At 37.9% G+C, this 22,012-nt stretch overlaps 1 protein-coding gene across 2 annotated transcripts in view; it reads left to right on the forward strand.

The window, feature by feature from the left end:
- Positions 1-22,012, forward strand: part of CDKAL1 (CDKAL1 threonylcarbamoyladenosine tRNA methylthiotransferase) — a 649,761-nt gene that overhangs the window by 365,750 nt on the left and 261,999 nt on the right. For both annotated transcript variants that reach the window (XM_082664020.1, XM_082664021.1), the window contains one exon: positions 11,694-11,860. In XM_082664020.1, the coding sequence (XP_082520146.1) occupies positions 11,694-11,860 (167 nt within the window). The remainder of the gene's footprint in view (positions 1-11,693; positions 11,861-22,012) is intronic.

Genomic DNA, 22,012 nt, shown 5'->3' on the forward strand with positions numbered 1-22,012 from the left:
GCTGCTTTACCAGATTCTTGACTAGCTCTAGTAGTTTTCTGGTAGCATCTTTAGGATTCTCTATGTATAGTATCATGTCATCTGCAAACAGTGACAGTTTTACTTCTTTTTTTCTAATTTGGATTCCTTTTAGTTCTTTTTCTTTTCTGATTGCTGTGGTGAAACTTCCAAAACTATGTGAATAATAGCAGTGAGAGTGGGCAACCTGGTCTTGTTCCTGATCTTAGTGGGAATGGTTTCAGTTTTTCACCAGTGAGAATGATGTTGGCTGTGGGTTTGTCATATATGGCCTTTATTATGTTGAGGTAAGTTCCCACTATGCCTATTTTCTAGAGAGTTTTTATCATAAATGGATGTTGAATTTTGTCTAAAGCTTTTTCTAGTATTTTGTAGAGGAGTTTTAGATCTATGTTCATCAGTAATATTGGCCTGTAGTTTTCTTTGTGACATCTCTTTCTGGTTCTGGTATCAGGGTGATCGTGGCTTCATAGAATGAGTTTGGAAATGTTCCTCCCTCTGCTATATTTTGGAAGAGTTTGAGAAGGATAGGTGTTAGCTCTTCTCTAAATGTTTGATAGAATTTGCCTGTGAAGTTGCCTGTGAAGCCCTCTGGTCCTCGGCTTTTGTTTGTTGGAAGATTTTTAATCACAGTTTCAATTTCAGTGCTTGTGACTGGTCTGTTTATATTTCTGTTTCTTCCTGGTTCAGTCTCGGAAGGTTGTGCTTTTCTAAGAATTTGTCCATTTCTTCCATGTTGTCCATTTTATTGGCATATAGTTGCTTGTAGTAATCTCTCATGATCCTTTGTATTTATGCAGTGTCAGTTGCTACTTCTCCTTTTTCATTTCTAATTCTATTGATTTGAGTCTTCTCCCTTTTTTTCTTGATAAGTCTGGCTAATGCTTTATCAATTTTATCTTCTCAAAGCACCAGCTTTTAGTTTTATTGATCTTTGCTATTGTTTCCTTCATTTCTTCTTCATTTATTTCAGATCTGATCTTTATGATTTCTTTCCTTCTGCTAACTTTGGTGTTTTTTGGTTCTTCTTTCCCTAATTGCTTTAGGTTAGGTTGTTTATTTGAGATGTTTCTTGTTTCTTGAGGTAGGATTGTATTGCTATGAACTTCCCTCTTAGAACTGCTTTTGCTACATCCTATAGGTTTTGGGCTGTCATGTTTTCATTGTCATTTGTTTCTAGGTATTTTTGGATTTCCTCTTCAATTTCTTCAGTGACCACTTGGTTATTTAGTAGCGTATAGTTTAACCTCCATATGTTTTGTTTTTTACAGTTTTTTTTCTGTAATTGATATCTAGTCTCATATAGCATTGTGGTTGGAAAAGATACTTGATATGATTTCAATTTTCTTAAATTTACCGAGGCTTGATTTGTGACCCAAGATATGATATATCCTGGAGACTGTTCTATGAGCACTTGAGAAGAAAGTTTATTCTCTTGTTTTTGGATGGAATGTCCTATAAATATCAATTAAATACATCTTGTTTAATGTGTCATTTAAAGCCTGTGTTTCCTTATTTATTTTGATTTTGGTTCATCTGTCCATTGTTGAAAATGGGGTGTTAAAGTCCCTTACTATGATTGTGTTACTGTAGATTTCACCTTTTATGGTTGTTAGCATTTGCCTTATGTATTGAGGTTCTCCTATGTTGGGTGCATAAATATTTACAATTGTTATATCTTCTTCTTGGACTGGTCCCTTGATCATTATGTGTTGGTGTTCTTTGTCTCTTGTAATAGTGTTTATTTTAAAGTCTGTCTTGTCTGATATGAGAATTGCTACTCCAGCTTTCTTTTGGTTTCCATTTGCATGGAATATCTTTTTCCATCCCCTCACTTTTGATCTGTGTGTGTCCCTTGGTTTGAAGTGGGTCTCTTGTAGACAGCGTATATACAGGTCTTGTTTTTGTATCCATTCAGCCAGTCTCTCTCTTTTGGTTGGAGCATTTAATCCATTTACATTTAAGGTAATTATCAATATGTATGTTCCTATTCCCATTTTCTTAATTGTTTGGGGTTTGTTATTGTAGGTGTTTTCCTTCTCTTGTGTTTCCTGCCTAGAGAAGTTCCTTTAGCATTTGTTGTAAAGCTGGTTTGGTGGTGCTGAATTTTCTTAGCTTTTGCTGTCTGTAAAGGTTTTAATTTCTCCCTCGAATCTGAATGAGATCCTTGCTGGGTAGAGTAATATTGGTTGTAGGTTTTTCCCTTTCATCACTTTAAATATGTCCTGCCAGTCCCTTCTGGCTTGCAGAGTTTCTGCTGAAAGATCAGCTGTTAACATTATGGGGATTCCCTTGTGTGTTATTTGTTGCTTTTCCCTTGCTGCTTTTAATATTTTTTCTTTGTATTTAATTTTTGATAGTTTGATTAATATGTGTCTTGGCGTGTTTCTCCTTGGATTTATCCTCTGTAGGACTCTCTGTGCTTCCTGGACTTGATTGACTGTTTCCTTTCCCATATTAGGGAAGTTTTCAACTATAATCTCTTCATATATTTTCTCAGTCCCTTTCTTTTTCTCTTCTTCTGGGATCCCTATAATTAGAATGTTTGTGCATTTAATGTTGTCCCAGAGGTCTCTGAGACTGTCTTCAATTCTTTTCATTCTTTTTTCTTTATTCTGCTCTGTAGTAGTTATTTCCACTCTTTTGTCTTCCAGGTCACTTATCCATTCTTCTGCCTCAGTTATTCTGCTATTGATCACTTCTAGAGTATTTTTAATTTCATTTATTGTGTTATTCATCATTGTTTGTTTGCTCTGTAGTTCTTCTAGGTCCTTGTTAAACGTTTCTTGTATTTTCTCCATTCTGTTTCCAAGATTTTGGATCATCTTTACTATCATTACTCTGAATTCTTTTTCAGGTAGACTGCCTATTTCCTCTTCATTTGTTTGGTCTGTTAGGTTTTTCCATTGCTCCTTCATCTGTTATGTGTTTCTCTGTCTTCTCATTTTGCTTAACTTACTGTGTTTGGGGTCTCCTTTTCACGGGCTGCAGGTTCGTAGTTCCCGTTGTTTTTGGTGTCTGCCCACAGTGATAAGGTTGGTTCAGTGGGTTGTGTAGGCTTCCTGGTGGAGGGGACTGGTGCCTGTGTTTTGGTGGATAAGGCTGGATCTTGCCTTTCTGGCAGACAGGTCCACATCCGGTGGTGTGTTTTGGGGTGTCTGTGGCCTTATTATGATTTTAGGCAGCCTCTCTGCTAATGGGTGGGGTTGTGTTCCTGTCTTGCTCGTTGTTTGGCACGTGGTGTCCAGCACTGTAGCTTGCTGGTTGTTGAGTTTATCTGGATCTTAGCATTGAGTTGGAGATCTCTGGGAGAGCTCTTGCTGATTGATATTACATGTGGCCGGGGGGGGTCTCTCCAATGTCCTGACCTCGGCTCTCTCACCTCAGAGGCTCAGGCCTGACCAAGACCGTGTCCGCCACACAACTTTTGGCAAGTCTGAGGTCTTCTGCCAGCGTTCAGTAGATCTTCTTAGTTATTCCAATGTAGATGTATGTTTGATGTATTTGTGGGGAGGAAGCTGATCTCCACGTCTTACGTCTCTACCATCTTGAAGGTCCTCTCTCTTCACACTCTTCAGTTTTGAAATGTTCCATACTCACAGATCAATCAAGGGGAATCTTAAGGGCAGATTTAGGGAAATCTTCCATTACTCCTGTTGCTAGAGGATCCACATTTCATCTGGAAAGGACATAAATCTGGCAATGTCACTTCACACCTAGCCTATCCACCTGTTTTTCCTTTGTGCTTAGTCTGTTTCATTTTCTCATCGCGGGCCCTGTGCAGAGGCCTTGCCCCTGGCCCTTCAGAGCAGAGATGCTTGTGAAACGGCTGAGCCGACACCTGAGCTTGGTATGTGAGCTGAAGCTCCTCACAGATCACTCAACTAAGATGGTGCAGGCCGTGTGCAGAGACACTGTGTATGCCTGGAATTCACTTTTGAGGAAGACCTTTAGGACCAGAAAACGTTAATCATAAAAATATTCTGTTCTTGTAAATATTTAAGTTCTATTTGTTCTTCATTCTGTAGTTGAGTTCAGTGGCCAAAATAACACAGAATCTTTTGGCTTTTAAAATTTTCTTTACCCTTTAAACTATTCTGTAGCTCTTTAAGTTTGTCATGGAATCTAGATAAATTTCTGTCCATCAACATGATCAGCTCATATTAGTCTTTTCTGAGAACAGGTACTGCATTACAGGTATGTATCCTTTCATATCCTTTTATATATGTGTACTATTTGGACTGCTGGGAGTTGAGCCTCTTGTGCTTTCTTTTAATAATAAGGTAACATCTCTCCCCACATCCTACTGAAATACCAGAGAGTCCTTTCACAGATGCAGCCGTCTGTATTCTCTCTAGGAGTGTTTAAAAAACGCGTATATGGAGTAGAACACACTGGTATTAAGAGGATAAACTTAATCTGTTGCATTGAGGCGTATTGCAGATTTTGGAGCCTGGGGAGTCAGATACCTTGTTTTCAGAAAGCGTGTCATCATTTTGTGGTGTTTAATTTGCTTTTAGCTTTCCATTGTTTCCAAATTCTTAAGGAAGTATGGAAATAAACAATTTTTATGTGATTATGACCTTCAAAAAGAAATAAACAGGTTGTTTTTATTTAGCAGCAACATTATCAATTTATGCCAACAACAGTTTTTCTGAGTATGACTGTAATCACAGATGTCAGGATGCTCTGGAAATACTGTCTCTTTGTTAACTCTTATTATTCAAGCACTAAAAAAAATCATTTTAAATTTAATTGATTTATGGGTAATTGGTCCATCTGAACTTACGTGTAAGCGGAAAGTCTTACTTCTAAGTAAAAGATAGTTTTTATTCACTTGCCATGCTATCCAATGATCACTATAGGATAATAAGGAACTTTGAGTAAGATTGCTTAGAAGTTAAGATACTATGCAACAAACATTGCAACATTCAAGCTACATTTTCATATTTTCCAAAGAAAATTCATTTTGATATTTCCTTATTGCCTAATGCAGAACGTTGTACACTGCTGTGTACACTCCGTGTGTGTGTGTGTATGCGTGTGCTTACATGTATGTTTATATATACCTTTGTGGGGCCAAGGAAGAGGTGCTTGTCAAATGTTAGCTAAATTAAACTTAATTAGTCATTTTTACTAAACGCAATCTTATTAAATTGATTCATGGAACCAAAGTTTATTGAGTGCTTCCTATGTGCTAAACACTATAATAGGTCCTAGGCATATGTGTATTAGGAAGATTTTTGCATCTCTGCCCAGAAGATGCTTGCATCCTATCAGGCGACACAATTAAACCAATAATTATAACACATTGTATTACAGAATTTTGTACAAGATGCTTGGAAGCACAGGAGAGGAGCATCTGAATTAGTCTGGTTGGTCAGGAAAGTTTCCTGGAAGAGGTATTCATTATGCAAGAAGAGTGAAAGGCATTTTAGACAGAGGGAACAGCAAATGACAAAGCATAGAGTTCTGACTATGGTGTCGTCCAGTGTTAGGTTTGCCTGCAGTAGTGGTTGTGTTGTGAGAATGTAAGGGAGAATGTTTTTGATCTTAGAAGCTATATGCTAACATATTTGGAGGTAAAGTGCCCTAATGTCTGCAACTAATTCTCAGATGGTTCAGGAAAAAAACAAACAAACTTGTATTTGTGGATGTGGAGAGAGTGCTCACAAATGTGACAAAATATTACTCCTGGGTTTAGGTGAAAGAGGTACAGGGATTCGTTGTACTACTCTTGAAACTTTTCTTGAAATTTAGCACTGTTCAAATAAAAAGGCGGGGGGCTTCCCTGGGGGCACAGTGGTTACGAATCCGCCTACTAATGCAGGGGACACAGGTTCAAGCCCTGGTCCGGAAAGATCCCACATACTGTGGAGCAACTAAGCCCGTGTGCACAACTACTGAGCCTGTGCTCTGGAGCCCACGAGCCACAACTGCTGAAGCCCACGTGCCACAGCTACTGAAGCCCATGCACCTAGAGCCTGTGCTCCTCAACAAGAGAAATCACCACAATGAGAAGCCTGCACAGCGCAACGAAGAGTAGCCCCTGCTCACCGCAACTAGAGAAAGCCCGTGCGCAGCAACGAAGACCCAATGCAGCCAAAAATAAATTAATTAATTAAAAAAATAAAAAATATTAAGAGGAAAAGAAAACCCTTCAGGTCACTAATAAACTTTTTTCAAAAGTTTAAAAAAGTAGTATAAACATGATATAATTGAAGATTACCTAATTAATAACTGTCTTCTATGGTGGCCTATTAATTGGGTATTTATCAGTGATAGATCATTATTCTATAAAAGATAGCCTTGACTGGATCTGCTGTGATGCTATCTTTAATAAAATTGTTATTTAAGTCCTTTTTTATCTAAATGGGAAACATAAGACCATTGAGTATCTAATAACAGGATCAGAAGGGACCAAAGGAGTTATATTGTCTAATTCACTATTAAATGAATAAGCTAAATAGGTAGAAGGCTGCCTGTGTATATTATTACTTAGAAACATTGCCATTGAAGAAATTTCCATGACGTTTCAAATGCTTAAACAGAGGGTCATATTCATTTGTGAATTGTCTAAGATTATTTTTTGAGAAGAAAGAGCCCATAAAAATCTAGTTAATATACACTGTGACCCTTAAAAGAGAGAATGGGGAATGAAGAGCAGAGAATGTAATGCATATTAAATAAACATTACAGATAATGTATAATTCATATTCTTTATTGGCTATAGAAGAAAATGGATAATGAAGGCTGGGATGGATGGTGGTGAAAGACTAGGGGATGGAATTGTGGGAGGAGGGAAAGGCAAGGCTAGTAGTGGAGAGCACAAGATAGAGGAAGAGAGAGAACACATCTTCTGAGGAAGAAAGATATAGCAGACTTCGAGGTGATTTTTTTTTTTAATTGAAGTATAGTTGGTTTACAGTGTTACGTTAGTTTCTGGTATATAGCAAAGTAATTCGGTTATACATATATATGTGTGAGAGTGTATTCTTTTTTCATATTCTTTTCCATTATGGTTTATTGTGGGATATTGAATATAGTTCCCTGTGCTATACAGTAAGACCTGGTTGTTTATCTATTTTATATATAGTAGTTTGATTCTGCTAATCCCAAACTCCTATTTTATCCCTCCCCACTGCCTTGCCCCTTTGGTAACCATAAGTTTGTTCTCTCTGTCTGTGAGTCTGTTTTGTTTTATAAGTAAGCTCATTTGTGTCATATTTTAGATTTCACATATAAATGATATCATATGGTATTTGTCTTTCTGTCTGACTTACTTCACTTAGTATGATAATCTCTGGGTCCATCCATGCTGCTGCAAATGGCATTATTTAGCTCTTTTTCATGACTGAGTAATATTCCATCGTGTATGTGTATGTACCACATCTTATCCATTTATCTGTCAAACATTTAGATTGCTTCCACGTCTTGGCTGTTGTAAATAGTGCTGCTATGAACATAGGGGTGCATGTATCTTCGAATTATAGTTTTCTCTGGATATACATCCAGGAGTGGGATTGCTGGGACATATGGCAACTCTATTTTTAGTTTTTTGAGAAACCTTCATTCTGTTTTCCATAGTGGCTGTACCAGTTTACATTCCCACCAACAGGGTAGGAGGATTCCCTTTTCTGCACATGAGGTGATTTTTAAAATAATTATGTTTAATTGATGTCGATTTTCTTACCATCTAGTGTTTTTTAACTATTGATCCAATTAATCACTGTTTACAGTTTTATATTTTTATAATCTCTATTTTTAGAGACTCTACTCATATGGAATAATTAAAACAATTTATTATGATGGAAATTTTCCCCAGTGATAAACCAAAAGCTACCAGAGAAATATCACTTCTCTGACCAGATAAAATCAATCTTCACCCATATTTTAATTTGTTACAATGAAGCTCATACACAGGAAGAGTTATAGTGAGTCATAATCTTTTGAACTTGAGTTTTGGCAAAGTTTGGTTTTTCAGAAAGGATTTTCTTTGTTGTGAGACTGTTTTACTGAGAATATGATCTTTCTTTTATTATTAACCTTTTATGTCTTCTTTATGTTTTCCATCCTCTGTCATCTCACATTACTATGAAGCAGAGATCAGAATGCAGCTTTTGTAGCTGCTCTCTATTCAGGGAAAAGTAGTGTTAGAACTGTAGGCTGATCTGTAATTACTTGGGTAAAATGATAATGGATTCCAGTAACTTAACTTTTTGAAGCGTTTTCCTTTGTAAGATGTATTTCATTTCTTCCTAGTGTTTGCTTTTTTTTCAACCAAAATTAACACAACAAAAGGATGACAGATGATCTTATGAACCTAACGTTCATTAGAAAAGTCAGATACACTGAATAATTTAAGGAACATGAACAGAAGTCAGGTAGATGAACAGTTTTAGGAAAAAGTAAGATTCCTCCTCGGCTGTTAAAAAAAGCCTCATTCCTGTCTCCTGAATTTCCCCACCACTTTCTTTTTTTGCATGTATTTATTACAGGCATGGGAGTTTTTACTGGGCATTCACTTCTCTTATCTCAATTCTTCCTGCCTGCTTCTCTTTTTTATTTTCATGTGTTTGTTTTTCTGACATGTATTAGTCAAAATCCATGTTACAGTGTAGATGGGGGTCTATCTCATTGGGGTTGACATCATACCCACGTCAAGCCAGTTCAGTTCACCCTTGATCTTGGTTTCTAAGGCTGTGTTCTCCAGTACCCATCCGCCTCCACGTCACCACTGATAGGGATGTATATGAAGCTCCCAGGATGTCTGTCAAGTGTCCTCTCACCGGCGCCTGAGTAATAGCCAGTCTTAGATCTCAGAAGTTTAATGATGAATCTGTATCTGTCATGAGCTGGAAGAGCTGCAGGGCACATAGTAGGTAAGGGCTTAATAAATGTTTGATGGATGAATAAAGAAATGAATGTGCAAAGGAATGTAGCTCATAACTGGAGTCCTTAAGGAATGAAGCTGTTTAGGCAAGCACTTCTGTCCATAAGTATAGCCAATTAAGAGTGCAGCTCAAAGCATGCCTGTGTGTCCCAATATCCATTAGTGATTACAGACGGCAGCCGTCGGTTTCCCTGGTGAATTCATATGCAAGCTGACCTGACAGGCACTGCTTGCACTATGAGTAATCACAGGACTTCGGGATTCCACACCGAGCTTCACCTTTACTATGAAACGGCTTTCTGTGGCCTAACTGTGGGAGGGAGCAGCTCTCATTAGAATGAACGCTTGAAATATAACCTTACAAACCTGAACTTTCTCACGTTAAGAGCAAAATCATCTTTGACAAATTTTTGGATTGAACTGGCAAGGCACAGTTCTTCTCAAGTCCAAGGATTTCACATTTTGCACATGTTTTCTTATTTCATTGTGTTTTAAACCAGGTTGCTATTATAGAGAGCATTTTAGCAGCCTTGATCTTGGAGACATCAAGACCATTATTCCTGTTGTTGCTGATGTAGTGTTACAGCTGCTTCCTCTTCATGTGATTTAATTTGAAGCTTCAGCCCACCAGGGGGCTGTTGGTCCCCACCTATGCAGCTTGAAGAGCTGGATGCTGTTTTCTGCATGGCTGTTATTCCCATTCCTATTCATAGCGATTTTTCCCCTTCTATATTCATCTAGCAACAGCAAGGCACTGTTCCAGGAACTCGCTCTCTCTACATAAGGCGTAACATGGAACCATTTGGATGGAAAAATTATAAATTAAAATTATTCTGTTCATTTAAAAATATTCATATTGTGTTGCTCAGATGCCAGTAACTGGAAAATCATGGATAATGTCCTGTTTTTATAACCTCTTTCAGAGTGTTTTAAAATCCATTTATGTTGTTACTTAGCCATCTCTTTCCTGGAGTGGATTTTGTGATAAGATTTTTTTAAAAAAGGTTGTATGAGTCCAGTGTCTGATGGCATATGTAATATTAAAATACAGATAATACCACTAATTGCAACCAGTTTTTTTCAATAGAAAAATATTTACTCCATGTACAGAGAATATTTATAAAACTACAGAGCTACAAAGGTAGCCTGTGGACATGCCAGATTATTTACTTTGAGGATAAAACTTTTTATTAAATGATTAAAACTAAGCAAAGGTTTATTAATTTCTGAAACTACATATTTAAATTAAGAAAGCCCATATATATTCATAACATTATTGATTTTCAAATACTAAAAACATCTCTAACTTTTAAAATGGAGCTGTTTTTTGATGTCTCCTGTTCTTTAATTTTGGGAAACTAATTTTATTTCTATGCTTGTATTTTCCATGTTGTCTGGGTGTGGGTGAGGACGTGCTTGTCTCAGAAAGAAAGTAAAGTGGGGAAAAGGGAACATGTTTTTATGGAGGTTGGCTAGTTTGTTGATAAAGTAAATATATCTCTTCTTCTAAAGGAAGGAATAGTGACTGGAGATGTTAGCTTCATGTATTGATACATTTTTCCACCTCTGTGGAACATGTTAAAGAGAGTGAAGATCTTTCCTTTTTGCTTCTTTGTTCTATAAGTTTTAAGTTCACATTCACATAGAAGCTGTGTGTTCTATTTGTTGTCTCTCTTGGCTAGGAATATTTAGATGTATTTTTGAAATTATTCTGTTCTGTCAACTAAAGACAGTTTAAAATTTTAATTTTAAGACTCTTCCTAGAAACTTCTACTTTTGGTTCAGGCTGTCTTTGTGTGCCTTGTGTGTGTGTTGAGGTTCTTCAGAAGCAACAAATCACGTTAGCATGAACAAATTTCACAGGCCCATTTCACTGTTTATTTTAGCCTTGTGAATCATTTGGCCTTTTAAAACAGGCTAATCCTTTAGTTGACTATGCCTTCAGAAAGATCTGTGTGCCCTGGAAACTTGGGTGGCTCTTACTAACTCTGCTTTATTTATTTTAAGTAATACTAGGTGATCCAGAAGTATTTCCTTTCAATTTCTGGTAGAATGTTATTGCAGGCCGGTACTATTGGAAGTCAGGATTCTTTATAACAACAACAACATGGAAACATAGATACATTTTTATAAAGTCTGATTGATGGAAAATAGGATGCATCCTGTTCTATTTTTAGTAAACAGCTTTTTCAACACAGATGCTTAGTGGATACAGTAGCCAACTTCTTTGAATGCAGCCATATAATGCACTCTGTTCTCAATTGAATTAAGAAAACAAATTAGCATGGTTACTACACGAGAAATGGGTACCTCATAATTAATAATTTGTGAGTCAAACTTTAACAGCACTTGACATTTTCCTTGGGTCGGTGACAGACTGATGAGTGAGTTCACTGCTGATAGTACCTATTTTGTGGAGTGACTGTTTCAGTTCCGGGGCTTTTGCTATTCAATAAACTAGGTATTGTCTGTGATGGGACTAAAGCTTTAGTCTTGATCAAAGTGCTTTGGAGGAAGCATGGTTGAACTGATTGGCTGTGAATGTTAATCACTCCATAGGACGCACTGATAATTTACAGCATTGTTGTAACTCTCTGGTGTTCATAAAATGAACTTAATGACCCAGTGCCACCATGGGATAAGCTGCTTTTTCTCTGCAATTGAATACCCGGGCTGCCTGCATATCAGTGTTGAGAAATACTGCATTAAAAAGAGTGAGCAGCTGTATGATGAAGGAAACGGCTCTGCAACAGATTTGTTAATTATCTCCTTTGATTCACAGAGGGTGTTTGTGAAATATGGTTGACCAGTGAAGACACAGGGGCTTATGGCAGAGATATTGGCACCAGTCTGCCCGCACTGCTGTGGAAGCTGGTTGAAGTGATTCCGGAGGGAGCAATGCTGAGGCTTGGCATGACAAATCCGCCCTATATTTTAGAGCATCTGGAGGTAAGGAAAAGCGCCCCATTTCCGTGCTGACACAGAGACGAACCAATCCAGACAATGTGGCAGCCTCAGCGCCATCACATGAGTGTCATTTAAAATCACTTGCACATTTTTTTTGTGTGGTCCCACGTTACCAAGAATGAATCGGGAATTTCAAGTCCCTTCTTTGTCAGTCTTCACATCTTGTTTCTGCTTCCTCACCATTAATTAATGTTGCCTAGATTTTCCGGTATTTGCCATCTTGTCCCAGTTCTTTGTTTCTTCCTTACAGCCCTTCAGTTTTCCAATGCATAAGTTTGCCTCAGTTCCTCTGTCTGTAACCCTTGTGTATTTCAGGACTGCTACCACGTTGCACTGATTTTGCAACCAACTGTGAACATTGCATTATCTCAACTGCTGTTAGCCCTACCAGTGAGGATACTGTGCAGTGGAGTTTAAGGATGTTTTAAATTTGATTCTTTTGTCTGGCAATAGTTAGGGGAAAAATGAAATCCAGGAGACGTAGAGCTTTGTAGTCTTCCACTTGATTCTCTTGTGGTCGCTGTGAAAAAAGGAGTTATGATAATGCAAGATCCCTGGTTTTGTTTTTATACCTTCCATGGATGAACAGAGTGCCTACCCTCAAGTAGCTTACTATTAAACTAGGAAAATGGACGTGTGTACAAGTAACTGTGGTACTTGATGACAAATGATACAATAAATATGAGCAAAGAATATGGACAAGGGAGCAACCATGTAGATGAAAAAGTACATGCTGGGATCCATGATTATTATTTGAGAAATAAGATTATGCTGTTAGGTCCACAGTTAAGAATAAGAAATCTAATAAGTGCTGTTGGAGAGTCATGTGCAAAGTACAGAAACAACTCACTTATGTTTTTATCAGTTGTACAGAAAAATGACATTTCAGAATTCTAAAAGTTAGCAAGTGTAGTGGCTGAAATTCAAGGTGAATGAATATTCAAAGATTATTTCTGTTGATTTGATTTGAGGCCTATACTTGTTGAGGTTGTTGTTGAAAAGCCACCCTGCTCTCAGCAACCTATTTTAGAAATTCTGAAAACAGAGTGGATCGCAATCTGATCGTTAATTATAAATATCTAATGAAGAAATTTCGCGATTTCAATTTTGTTATTCACATTTTCCCAACCAGATCTTTTTAGTAAAGGTGTGTGATTTATATGTTAACTTTGGTACTTTGGACAGTGTGTGACTATTATGATTTGCTATTTAAAAGTAAGCCACAGGCATGTCAGTTTTTACTTAACCCTTTGACGTGGCACTTGAAAAAGCCAGTGATTCTCTGTAAAAATCAAGTCTGCTAAGAGCTATAGCAGTCTTGCTATGTTTGCAGTAAATGTGAGGCGTCCATCATGAAGATCAGGAGATGTGCTGCATATATGGTGGGTAGGAAGAGAAGTAAGCCCTGCCAATATACAGCTGGTAACACCCCAGTTTCTTTGGATTTAAAAAATCTTATCAAATTTCAAGAGAACGTTAGTAGCTAGAGTCAGAGCAGTTCAGGTGGGGCTACAGTCAGAGCAGTTCAGGTGGGGAGTAAACACAAGGGGAAAAAAATCACGTATTGGCTCTGTGATGAGAAACCTAATATCTCTTGGAATAAACTCAACCCTTTAATTAATTGCAAGTTGCAGAAACCAGTGTCGCGTTTATAGCAAACCCTCATGCTCAGCATCTAAAATAGTGCTAGAGTTGTTGATCTCCGAATAGATGCTCCAGAAGAGCTGCTAAAAATCAACAGAGGACGGTAAATGTAGCTTTACGCTTTACCTGGAAGAACACAGGTGTTTAGTTCATAGATTGTACTTAGAGTGATAGCAAGTTACAATTGTCATAAAATTACCTTTTAAAAATTCTTGCTTTTTTGGGCTTCCCTGGTGGTACAGTGGTTGAGAGTCCGCCTGACAATGCAGGGGACACGGGTTCGTGCCCCGGTCCGGGAGGATCCCACATGCCGCGGAGTGGCTGGGCCCGTGAGCCATGGCCGCTGAGCCTGTGCGTCCGGAGCCTGTGCTACGCAGTGGGAGAGGCCACAACAGTGAGAGGCCCGTGTACCGCAAAAAAAAAAAAAAAAAATTCTTGCTTTAAGATATCTATAATGTTGGCCTTCCCTCCTACATTCTCATTTTCATGAGGCGAGGACCTTGTCACGTCTATGTGTTGATCTACCCCACCCACTAGTGGCTCAATAAATGAATGAATAAAAGATGAATAAAGGAAGAGCCTTTTTCATAAAATAAATTGTAGAGCCCACTCTACCATCTTGAACTTTGAAGTCGTCTGGCCAGAAGAGGCAGCAGAAGATGACAAAGTAAATGAGCTTCAAGTGTGAGAGTTTGTCCCAAAGAAAGCCACCCATTCCCCTCCACTTGATATGCAGGGAGTAATTCCATCCTGTGGTTCCACAGCAAAGGAGAGAGCAGGCCAGAGGAAACAGAAGCAAAGGAGACAAACAAACAAAGATGTGCTAGAACGAGAAAACCCAAGTATCTGGAAGCAAGAGCTTTTCAAGTCTTCCTCTGTCACTTTGACAAGACCTGCACACCTTGGTGGTGGTTCTCATCCTTCTCTGAGTGGCAGAGCTTCAAGCTTGCAGTGTCCTACAAACACATCCTTCTGTAACAGAAAAGGTATCTGAGCTCCACAGGCATCACTGGCTTCCAAGTGTGAAAAAGGACATTAGGGAAGAGAGCCAACCCCATGGAGCCTAACCCCGCACCCACAATGCATTGTATTTCCCCATTTTCCTCTCACTAAGCTGAGACTGCTCTGAAGAAGTTACTTGACTTACCTAAAGTGCTGAAGAAAATTCATCAATGAGAAAAAAAAAAGAAGAGGGAAAAGCTGAAAACGGGGGGGAAAATAACACCAGTGAATGACAGGTGATGATTTTTTTTTAACTGCCAGGATAGAAGGAAGCCACTCTTGAAAACGTACTCTGATGGTTTAATACACTTACGGTGACGGTTTCTGGCGAATTGTATTGGTAGGACCCAGCCTCCTTGTGTTTCTGGAAGATGCTTCACGCTACAGACTTTAATTATCGAGCACTTCACGGGGCTGTTTTCCTTCCTCTTGGTTATGTTCACTTCACATTCACCTGACTCTTGAGATTTTTCTCTTAAACTCTTTTACCAGTTTTTTTTTAATTGCACAGTTTAAAGGGGAAATCATTTAAAGGAAAATACCAACGTTTCTATCATTATTTAAGCGTATGGTGTGGAAAAATAGGTCTGTTGAAAATACATTTTATTAAATTTTCCAAGGGACAGAAGATATCACACTTAACGTAGGATGCACATCTAACTTTTAATTGAGAGTCTAACATTATGTGTGGCACTTTATATAGTAGATATTGAATAAATGTGTAATGAATAAAAGGAAAGGAGGGAGAATTCTTAATCCCTAACAGGCAAAGTCAAGTATCTAATTGGAATACCTACAAACCCTATTTTTAACTTGTCACTGCCCTAAAAAACCATATGGGATTCATTTTAAATGATGACATAAGTGTCAAAGATATCTCAAACATATCTATATATATGTATACCATATATATATGGTGGGAAAACACCCTGGAATTGAAGAAACATAATTATAAGCTTATGTAATACTTATTAAATTTGGATATGAGGTAGAAACAATAGATAAAACAGTAGATTAAAAAATGTTTTACCTCATCTTAGGTCTGTAATACCTCTTTATTACCCATAGAATAAAGATAAGCTCTTTATCATGACATACGGGGTCCTTAAGACGCTTCCTCCACTACATCCCTGTTTGCTCTTCCCTTTGCTACCCTTATGAGGCCTCCTGTGTAGCCTATATTTTTTTTAACCATTTTATACTCCTGCTATTTTTACTTTAACTTTTTCCCGTTTCATACTTACCACATGATGACAGTTGTTAGTATTGAGTTAATCAGATACACTAATATTTGCTACTATTGGGTTGGCCAAAATGTCCGTTTGGGCTTTTCCGTTAAAAAAACGGGTTCTTAATGGAAATACATATGTTGACTAATATATATGTTGACTAATATATTGCCCCTATAGTGGCACATAAGAGGTATTTTCCCTCTATGTTTGCTTTCCTGTTGATGTCGCTAAGATAATAACACTGGCGTATTCCTGTTTAATGAACTCTGACCTTCTAGGTGGAGCAGCTTGTGAATTTGATTACTCTTGAAACTACATTGCTTAGTTTTTCCCTCTGCGTTGTAGGTAGCCCACAGCTAAGGTATTAATTCAGACTGAACATAACACATATGAACCCAGCCAGGTGTGATGTGGCCAGTGACAGTGATGCAATGGCTACTGGTACCTGGGCACCAGAAGACACTGGTAACATTATTCAACACTGCCTAATAATAATCATAATAACATCAGTACAATTTATTGGGCGTTTATTAGTTTCTAGAAACCATACTACTTGCTATACACACATTATCTCTTTTCCTTCTTACAATAAGCTAGCTATATAGATAACATTATCCTTATTTTATTTATTGAGAAGCCAAGTCTTAGAAAGCTTTAATAATTGGCCAAATTACATAACTAATTAGCAGCTGAATGGGTTTCTAATCTTGTCTGACTCTAAAATGCTCTCTGCTATACTGAATCTTCCATAAAGCCAGCTCAGGTATTTCCTAGATTCCTTCCATGCTCTGTCAGACACTGTCCAGCCTATCTCTGTGGGCACTCATCATGGTGCATCATTACTTATTTACATGTAAATTCAACAAAACTGTTACCATCTGTAGGAAGAGGCTGTATTGTTTGTCTTTGCATTTCAGTGCCTGTGATGACATGCACTTAATAAATGTGTATGGAATGATGTGATGGCTCTAAGTTTAGCTGTTCTTTGACTGCATGTCTTATACATACTGAGGTGCCTTCATATCTGGACTGAGCATCTAGTTTTGGAAGAGTTTGTGGATGGTTGTCATATGTGTTTCTCACTTATGAGTCACACTTTTGTGCAGAATTACTAGATGGTGGAGGAGAATCCATCTAAGGGATATGCTTTATTATTTGCTCTGCTAAGATACTGTAGTGACAGATAGTATCTTTAGGACCACCTAGAGCAAATGAGCTCATTATATGATTATTGAGTTTGTAGATTATCTAGGCTTTTAGCTTCTTTCTTCTTCTTCCTGCTTCTTAGCTTTCACTGCTTTTTATAGTCTCCATCAGAGAAGTCAGCAGTGGATGGTCAAGGAGGAGAAATTAAAATCAGGCAATTTGTCTTGTTTTTCATTTTATGGGTTGGCTGGTAGGGAAAAGATATTAAAGCTGTTGACCAGAAAGGGATATGGGAATTATCTGTGGATTTTATTTATCTAAGCTATTCTGGTTCTCCTTGTGTTATGAATAATTTAAAATAACTGTTATCTTCCTTGAAAATGCCTGTGTGTCTTAAAGTCATATCAGAATTTTAGTGCATCACTTACAGCCTGGAACAGAGAGGGCAAGTTGATTAATTTGGAGTGCAAATGCTTGTTATTAAGGACTGTTCCTACATTCAAATTATAAATAAAGCAAATTGGTTATTTTAAAATTTCTATTACTCTGTAAAATATTGCTGAGAATATTGACACTCATATTCACATTGATATGCTACATTTTATTCAGCTTGAATTAAAATGTATAAGTTCTTTAAAGATTTATATTTAGTATATTTCTGTTACTTATATGTGTTACATTGTGTAAGGTTAATCATAGTGGTATTTTAAATGTTCCGTCTGTTTTTGGTTGAGAAATCTTTTAGTCACTACAAGTCAGTTTCCTGCTACCCTTGATTTTTGTATATTTACTTCTATTTAAATGACCTTATGTTCCAATCTAATAGTACATTTAGCAAAATTAATTTATCTGGTAAGACAGTAGATATATGTCAAGGACTTTTGCTGCATGGTAATTTATGAACATTAATAGTATGTTTGTCTTGGCAGACTTCTGAAAAATGCCTCATAGTTTCAAAATAATAGCAAACACAATACCTGCTGTGCTTATGTTTCATCAGAGCAATACAGAATTTCCAAATTGAAGTCAACAGTTCACATGTGTCTTTAAACTTTTTTTTTTCCTTAAGGGTTATACTTTCCAGAATAATAGAAAAATATGCAAATAGATTTTGTGCTGTTGTATACAAACTATTTCACCCTTTTGGTGAATAGAAGGACATGCTCAGTGATTCGTTTTGAGCAATGAAATGGAAAGGAAAAATCCTTTATTTCTGCCATCCACGTACTATAGCTTTTGCAACTTGTCAGTGTGGTTTGTGTGACTGTTGGTACCCCGTTTCTTACTGATTAGAATCATCAGCACTTTATTTCATTCTTAACCTGGCATTTGTGAATAGATTTCAAGAGGTCAGTGAAACCTCTAAAACTGGAGACCAAAGCTTGTGCCTATCTGAAAATTTAGGGGGAGGAAACCATCAAATATTAAAAGGATTCATATACTTAATAAAAAGCTTATCAGGCCTAATTATGAGAGCTGAGGGCAGCCCCCCTGGAATGGAATGGGGGTTATGCCCCAGCCCTATGTGCCAAATGACTTGACTCCTTGTGATAAACCATGAAATTTAAATGCTCCTCCACATAAGCATGATTGTGGGCTCTACCCCACATTCCACCTCTGCTCCTCCTTGGAGGGATCCGGATCTGAGCACCAGCAAAGCTTCAGTCTGGCCCTCTACCAAAACATTTGCACCTCTGCGCCTACTTGTATCTCACCCCTTTCCATCCTGTGATCCTCACTTGTTCCCTCTTCAGGCTTCAGCTCCTAACCCCAGCCCTGCCCAAGAAGCCTCAGCTTTTCTTGAATCCAACAGCTCCTCAGAAAAACTTCCATAGCTTCTTGCTTATGACTACTGAGCTTCAGTTTGTAACGTTCTGTCTGGGTGATTAAGCCTCAGGGTAACATGCAGGCCAGAGGACCCAGAAAAGAAATGAGCTCTTAAATAGATAGACTTGATCTCAACAAATAACTCTTTGTTGCTGTCCTCACAGCCACAGACTCATCAGTTTCATCAGGAATTTTATTTTTTGCTTATCATCTCAGGTATGTTTTCGGGGGAAAATGAACTATTTTGTGCATGAATGTTTCTCATGTTGAAAATATTGGGTTTCTCTGTCTTTTGGGGGAGAACAATGGAAAATGCCTTGTTTTAAGATTCTGTTTATATGGCCAGCAATAATTTATACAGAGACCCACCTTGTGGGCCTCCCTGCTGCCCTCAGTTACAATTTCTGAATTACCAGATAGCATGGATGGGAGTCTAGATCCAGCAGAGGAATATAAGTAGTCAAATTGGCTTTGGTTATCATAATACGATTTAATCCACTTTGTGATAAAAACTATCTGAACTTTGCAATCACTAATATCATCATTTTATCTCTTGCTATTGGCCTAAGTTTTTTACCAGTGAAATCCAGAGACATACCGATATTCATTGCCAAAAGAGAGGATCATTTCCTGAAACGAAAAGAATGTAGGGACATAGGGATAAAATACGGGTCAAGATGATAAGTAAAGAGGCCTCAGCAAATGCTTTATAAAGAAACTGGTGTCATAGTCAAACATCTGGAACCATGTCTGTGTCTGTGTGTGTGTCTGTGTCTGTGTGTGTGTGCACATGCGTGTGTGTGTGTATATATATATATATTGGGTTGGCCAAAAGGTTCATTTAGTTTTTTCTGTAAGAAAAAAACTTGGCTCTAGTAGCACTTAGTTTTCTTTAACTTCATCCTAAACAATTTTGTTAGATTGTATGTGACAGCTGTCATATCAGCGTGCATTAAAAAAAGACATCAAAATTGGTGAATTTTTAAAAATTTATTTATATTTTGGCTGCATTGGGTCTTCGTTGCTGCCTGCGGGCTTACTCTAGTTGCAGCGAGCGGGGTCTATTCTTCGTTGCGGTGCACAGGCTTCTCATTGTGGTGGCTTCTCTTGTTGCAGAGCATGGTCTCTAGGTGCATGGGCTTCAGTAGTTGTGGCACGCAGGCTCAGTAGTTGTGGCTCACGGGCTCTAGAGTGCAGGCTCAGTAGTTGTGGCGCACGGGCTTAGTTGCTCCTCAGCATGTGGGATCTTCCCAGACCAGGGCTCAGACCCGTGTCCCCTGCATTGGCAGCCGGATTCTTAACCACTGCGCCACCAGGGAAGTCCAAAATTGGTGAATTTTTGTGTAGCCATTTTAATATTGAGGATGAAAGAAAAAAAGCAACATTTTCGGCATATTGTGCTTTATTATTTCAAGAAAGGTGAAAATGAAATCAAAACGCAAAAAAAGATTTGTGCAATGTATGGAGAAGGTGTTATGACTGATTGAATGTGTCAAAAGTGGTTTGCAAAGTTTCATGCTGGAGATTTCTTGCTGGTTGTTGCTCCACAGTCGGGTAGACCAGTTGAAGTTGATAGCGATCAAATCAAGACATCAGTTGAGAACAATCAGTGTTATACCATGTGGGAGATAGCCGACATACTCAAAAATATCCAAATCAAGCGGTGGAAATCATTTGCACCAGCTTGGTTATGTGAATCGCTTTGATGTTTTGGTTCCACGTAAGTTAAGCGAAAAAAACCTTCTTGACCGTATTTCTGCATGCGATTCGCTACTTAAACGTAATGAAAACGTTCTGTTTTTAAAACAAATTGTGATGGGCGATGAAAAGTGGATACTGTACAATAATGTGCAACGGAAGAGATCATGGGACAAGCAAAATGCACCACCACCAACCACACCGAAGACTGGTCTTCATCCAACGAGGGTAGTGTTGTGTATATGGTGGGATTGGAAGGGAGTCCCCTATTATGAGCTCCTTCTGCCAAACAATTAATTCCAACAAGTACTGCTCCCAGTTAGACCAACTGAAAGCAGCATTTGACGAAAAGCGTCCAGAATTAGTCAACAGAAAACGCATAACCTTCCATCAGGATAACGCAAGACCACATGTTTCCTTGATGGCCAGGCAAAAACTGTTAGAGCTTGGCTGGGAAGTTCTGATTCATCCGCCATATTCACCAGACACAGCACCTTCGGATTTCCACTTATTTAGGTCTTTACAAAATTCTCTTAATGGAAAAAATTTCAATTCCCTGGAAGACTGTAAAAGGCACCTGGAACAGTTCTTTGCTCAAAAAGATAAAAAGTTTTGGGAAGATGGAATTATGAAGTTGCCTGAAAAATGGCAGAAGGCAGTGGAACAAAAGGGTGAATACATTGTTCAATAAAGTTCTTGGTGAAAATGAAAAATGTCTTCTACTTTTACTTAAAAACTTTTACTTGGCACTTTTTGGCCAACCCAATAAAGCAGAACACTTTAATATTTCAGAATTACAATTCTAGGATACTAGAAGGCTGGAAATTTACAAATTTTGATTGTGGCATACAAAATATTCGTGTTTCATCTTTTAGTATTCTAGTGTACATTTCAGTTTCTAAAGGAGGGCATTAGATACGTGATGGTTTAATATGCATCTTAAAAGGCGTTTCACATTGCTGTTTTCCCTGGATCCTTAATTTCACAGGAGTAGCTAAGAGGGCTTCCATGTCACCTGTTGAAATTAGTATAGTTCAAACTCCACAATACACCATCCGTGGACTTTATCTTTCTCATTAATTTAGGAAGTCAGTTATGCTCAAACCACTGAGAAAAGCCGCCTTCGACTTTCCTTCATAAGCACAGAGCATGGCTAACACATAAGGCATTCAATGTAGTTTTTTCTTTACACTTTTCTTTTGGTACTAGGATCATTTCCGTATTGATTCTTTGCTCTGATAGCCTATGAAAGGCTACCCTAGGCCATTGCTAATTCAGCACTTAGTAAAATGAAATCTTCATATTTTATATCAGGTGGGTAATGGAATTTTCTCGTGATTCATGGTGTAGAACAGAAAGGTTGGTAGTGAAGTTAATGGTTCAGAGAATACTTGAGGGACATTCTGCATATTTTTCAGCAAGTAAAATGCAGTTCCTTACTTTGCTTCTGTTTATTTTTAATATACTAAATTGTTTGTTGTTTCTAGATCCAATATGCATTGGTTCTTTTTCCCACATCTTCCTTTGTCTACCACAAAAATAATCCACATAAAAATGTTAAGCTTTCAAATTTTAAGTCCAAAAT

This window comes from Grampus griseus (genome assembly GCF_964374135.1).
Source record: "Grampus griseus genome assembly, chromosome: 10".
NCBI classification, from domain to species: domain Eukaryota; kingdom Metazoa; phylum Chordata; class Mammalia; order Artiodactyla; family Delphinidae; genus Grampus; species Grampus griseus.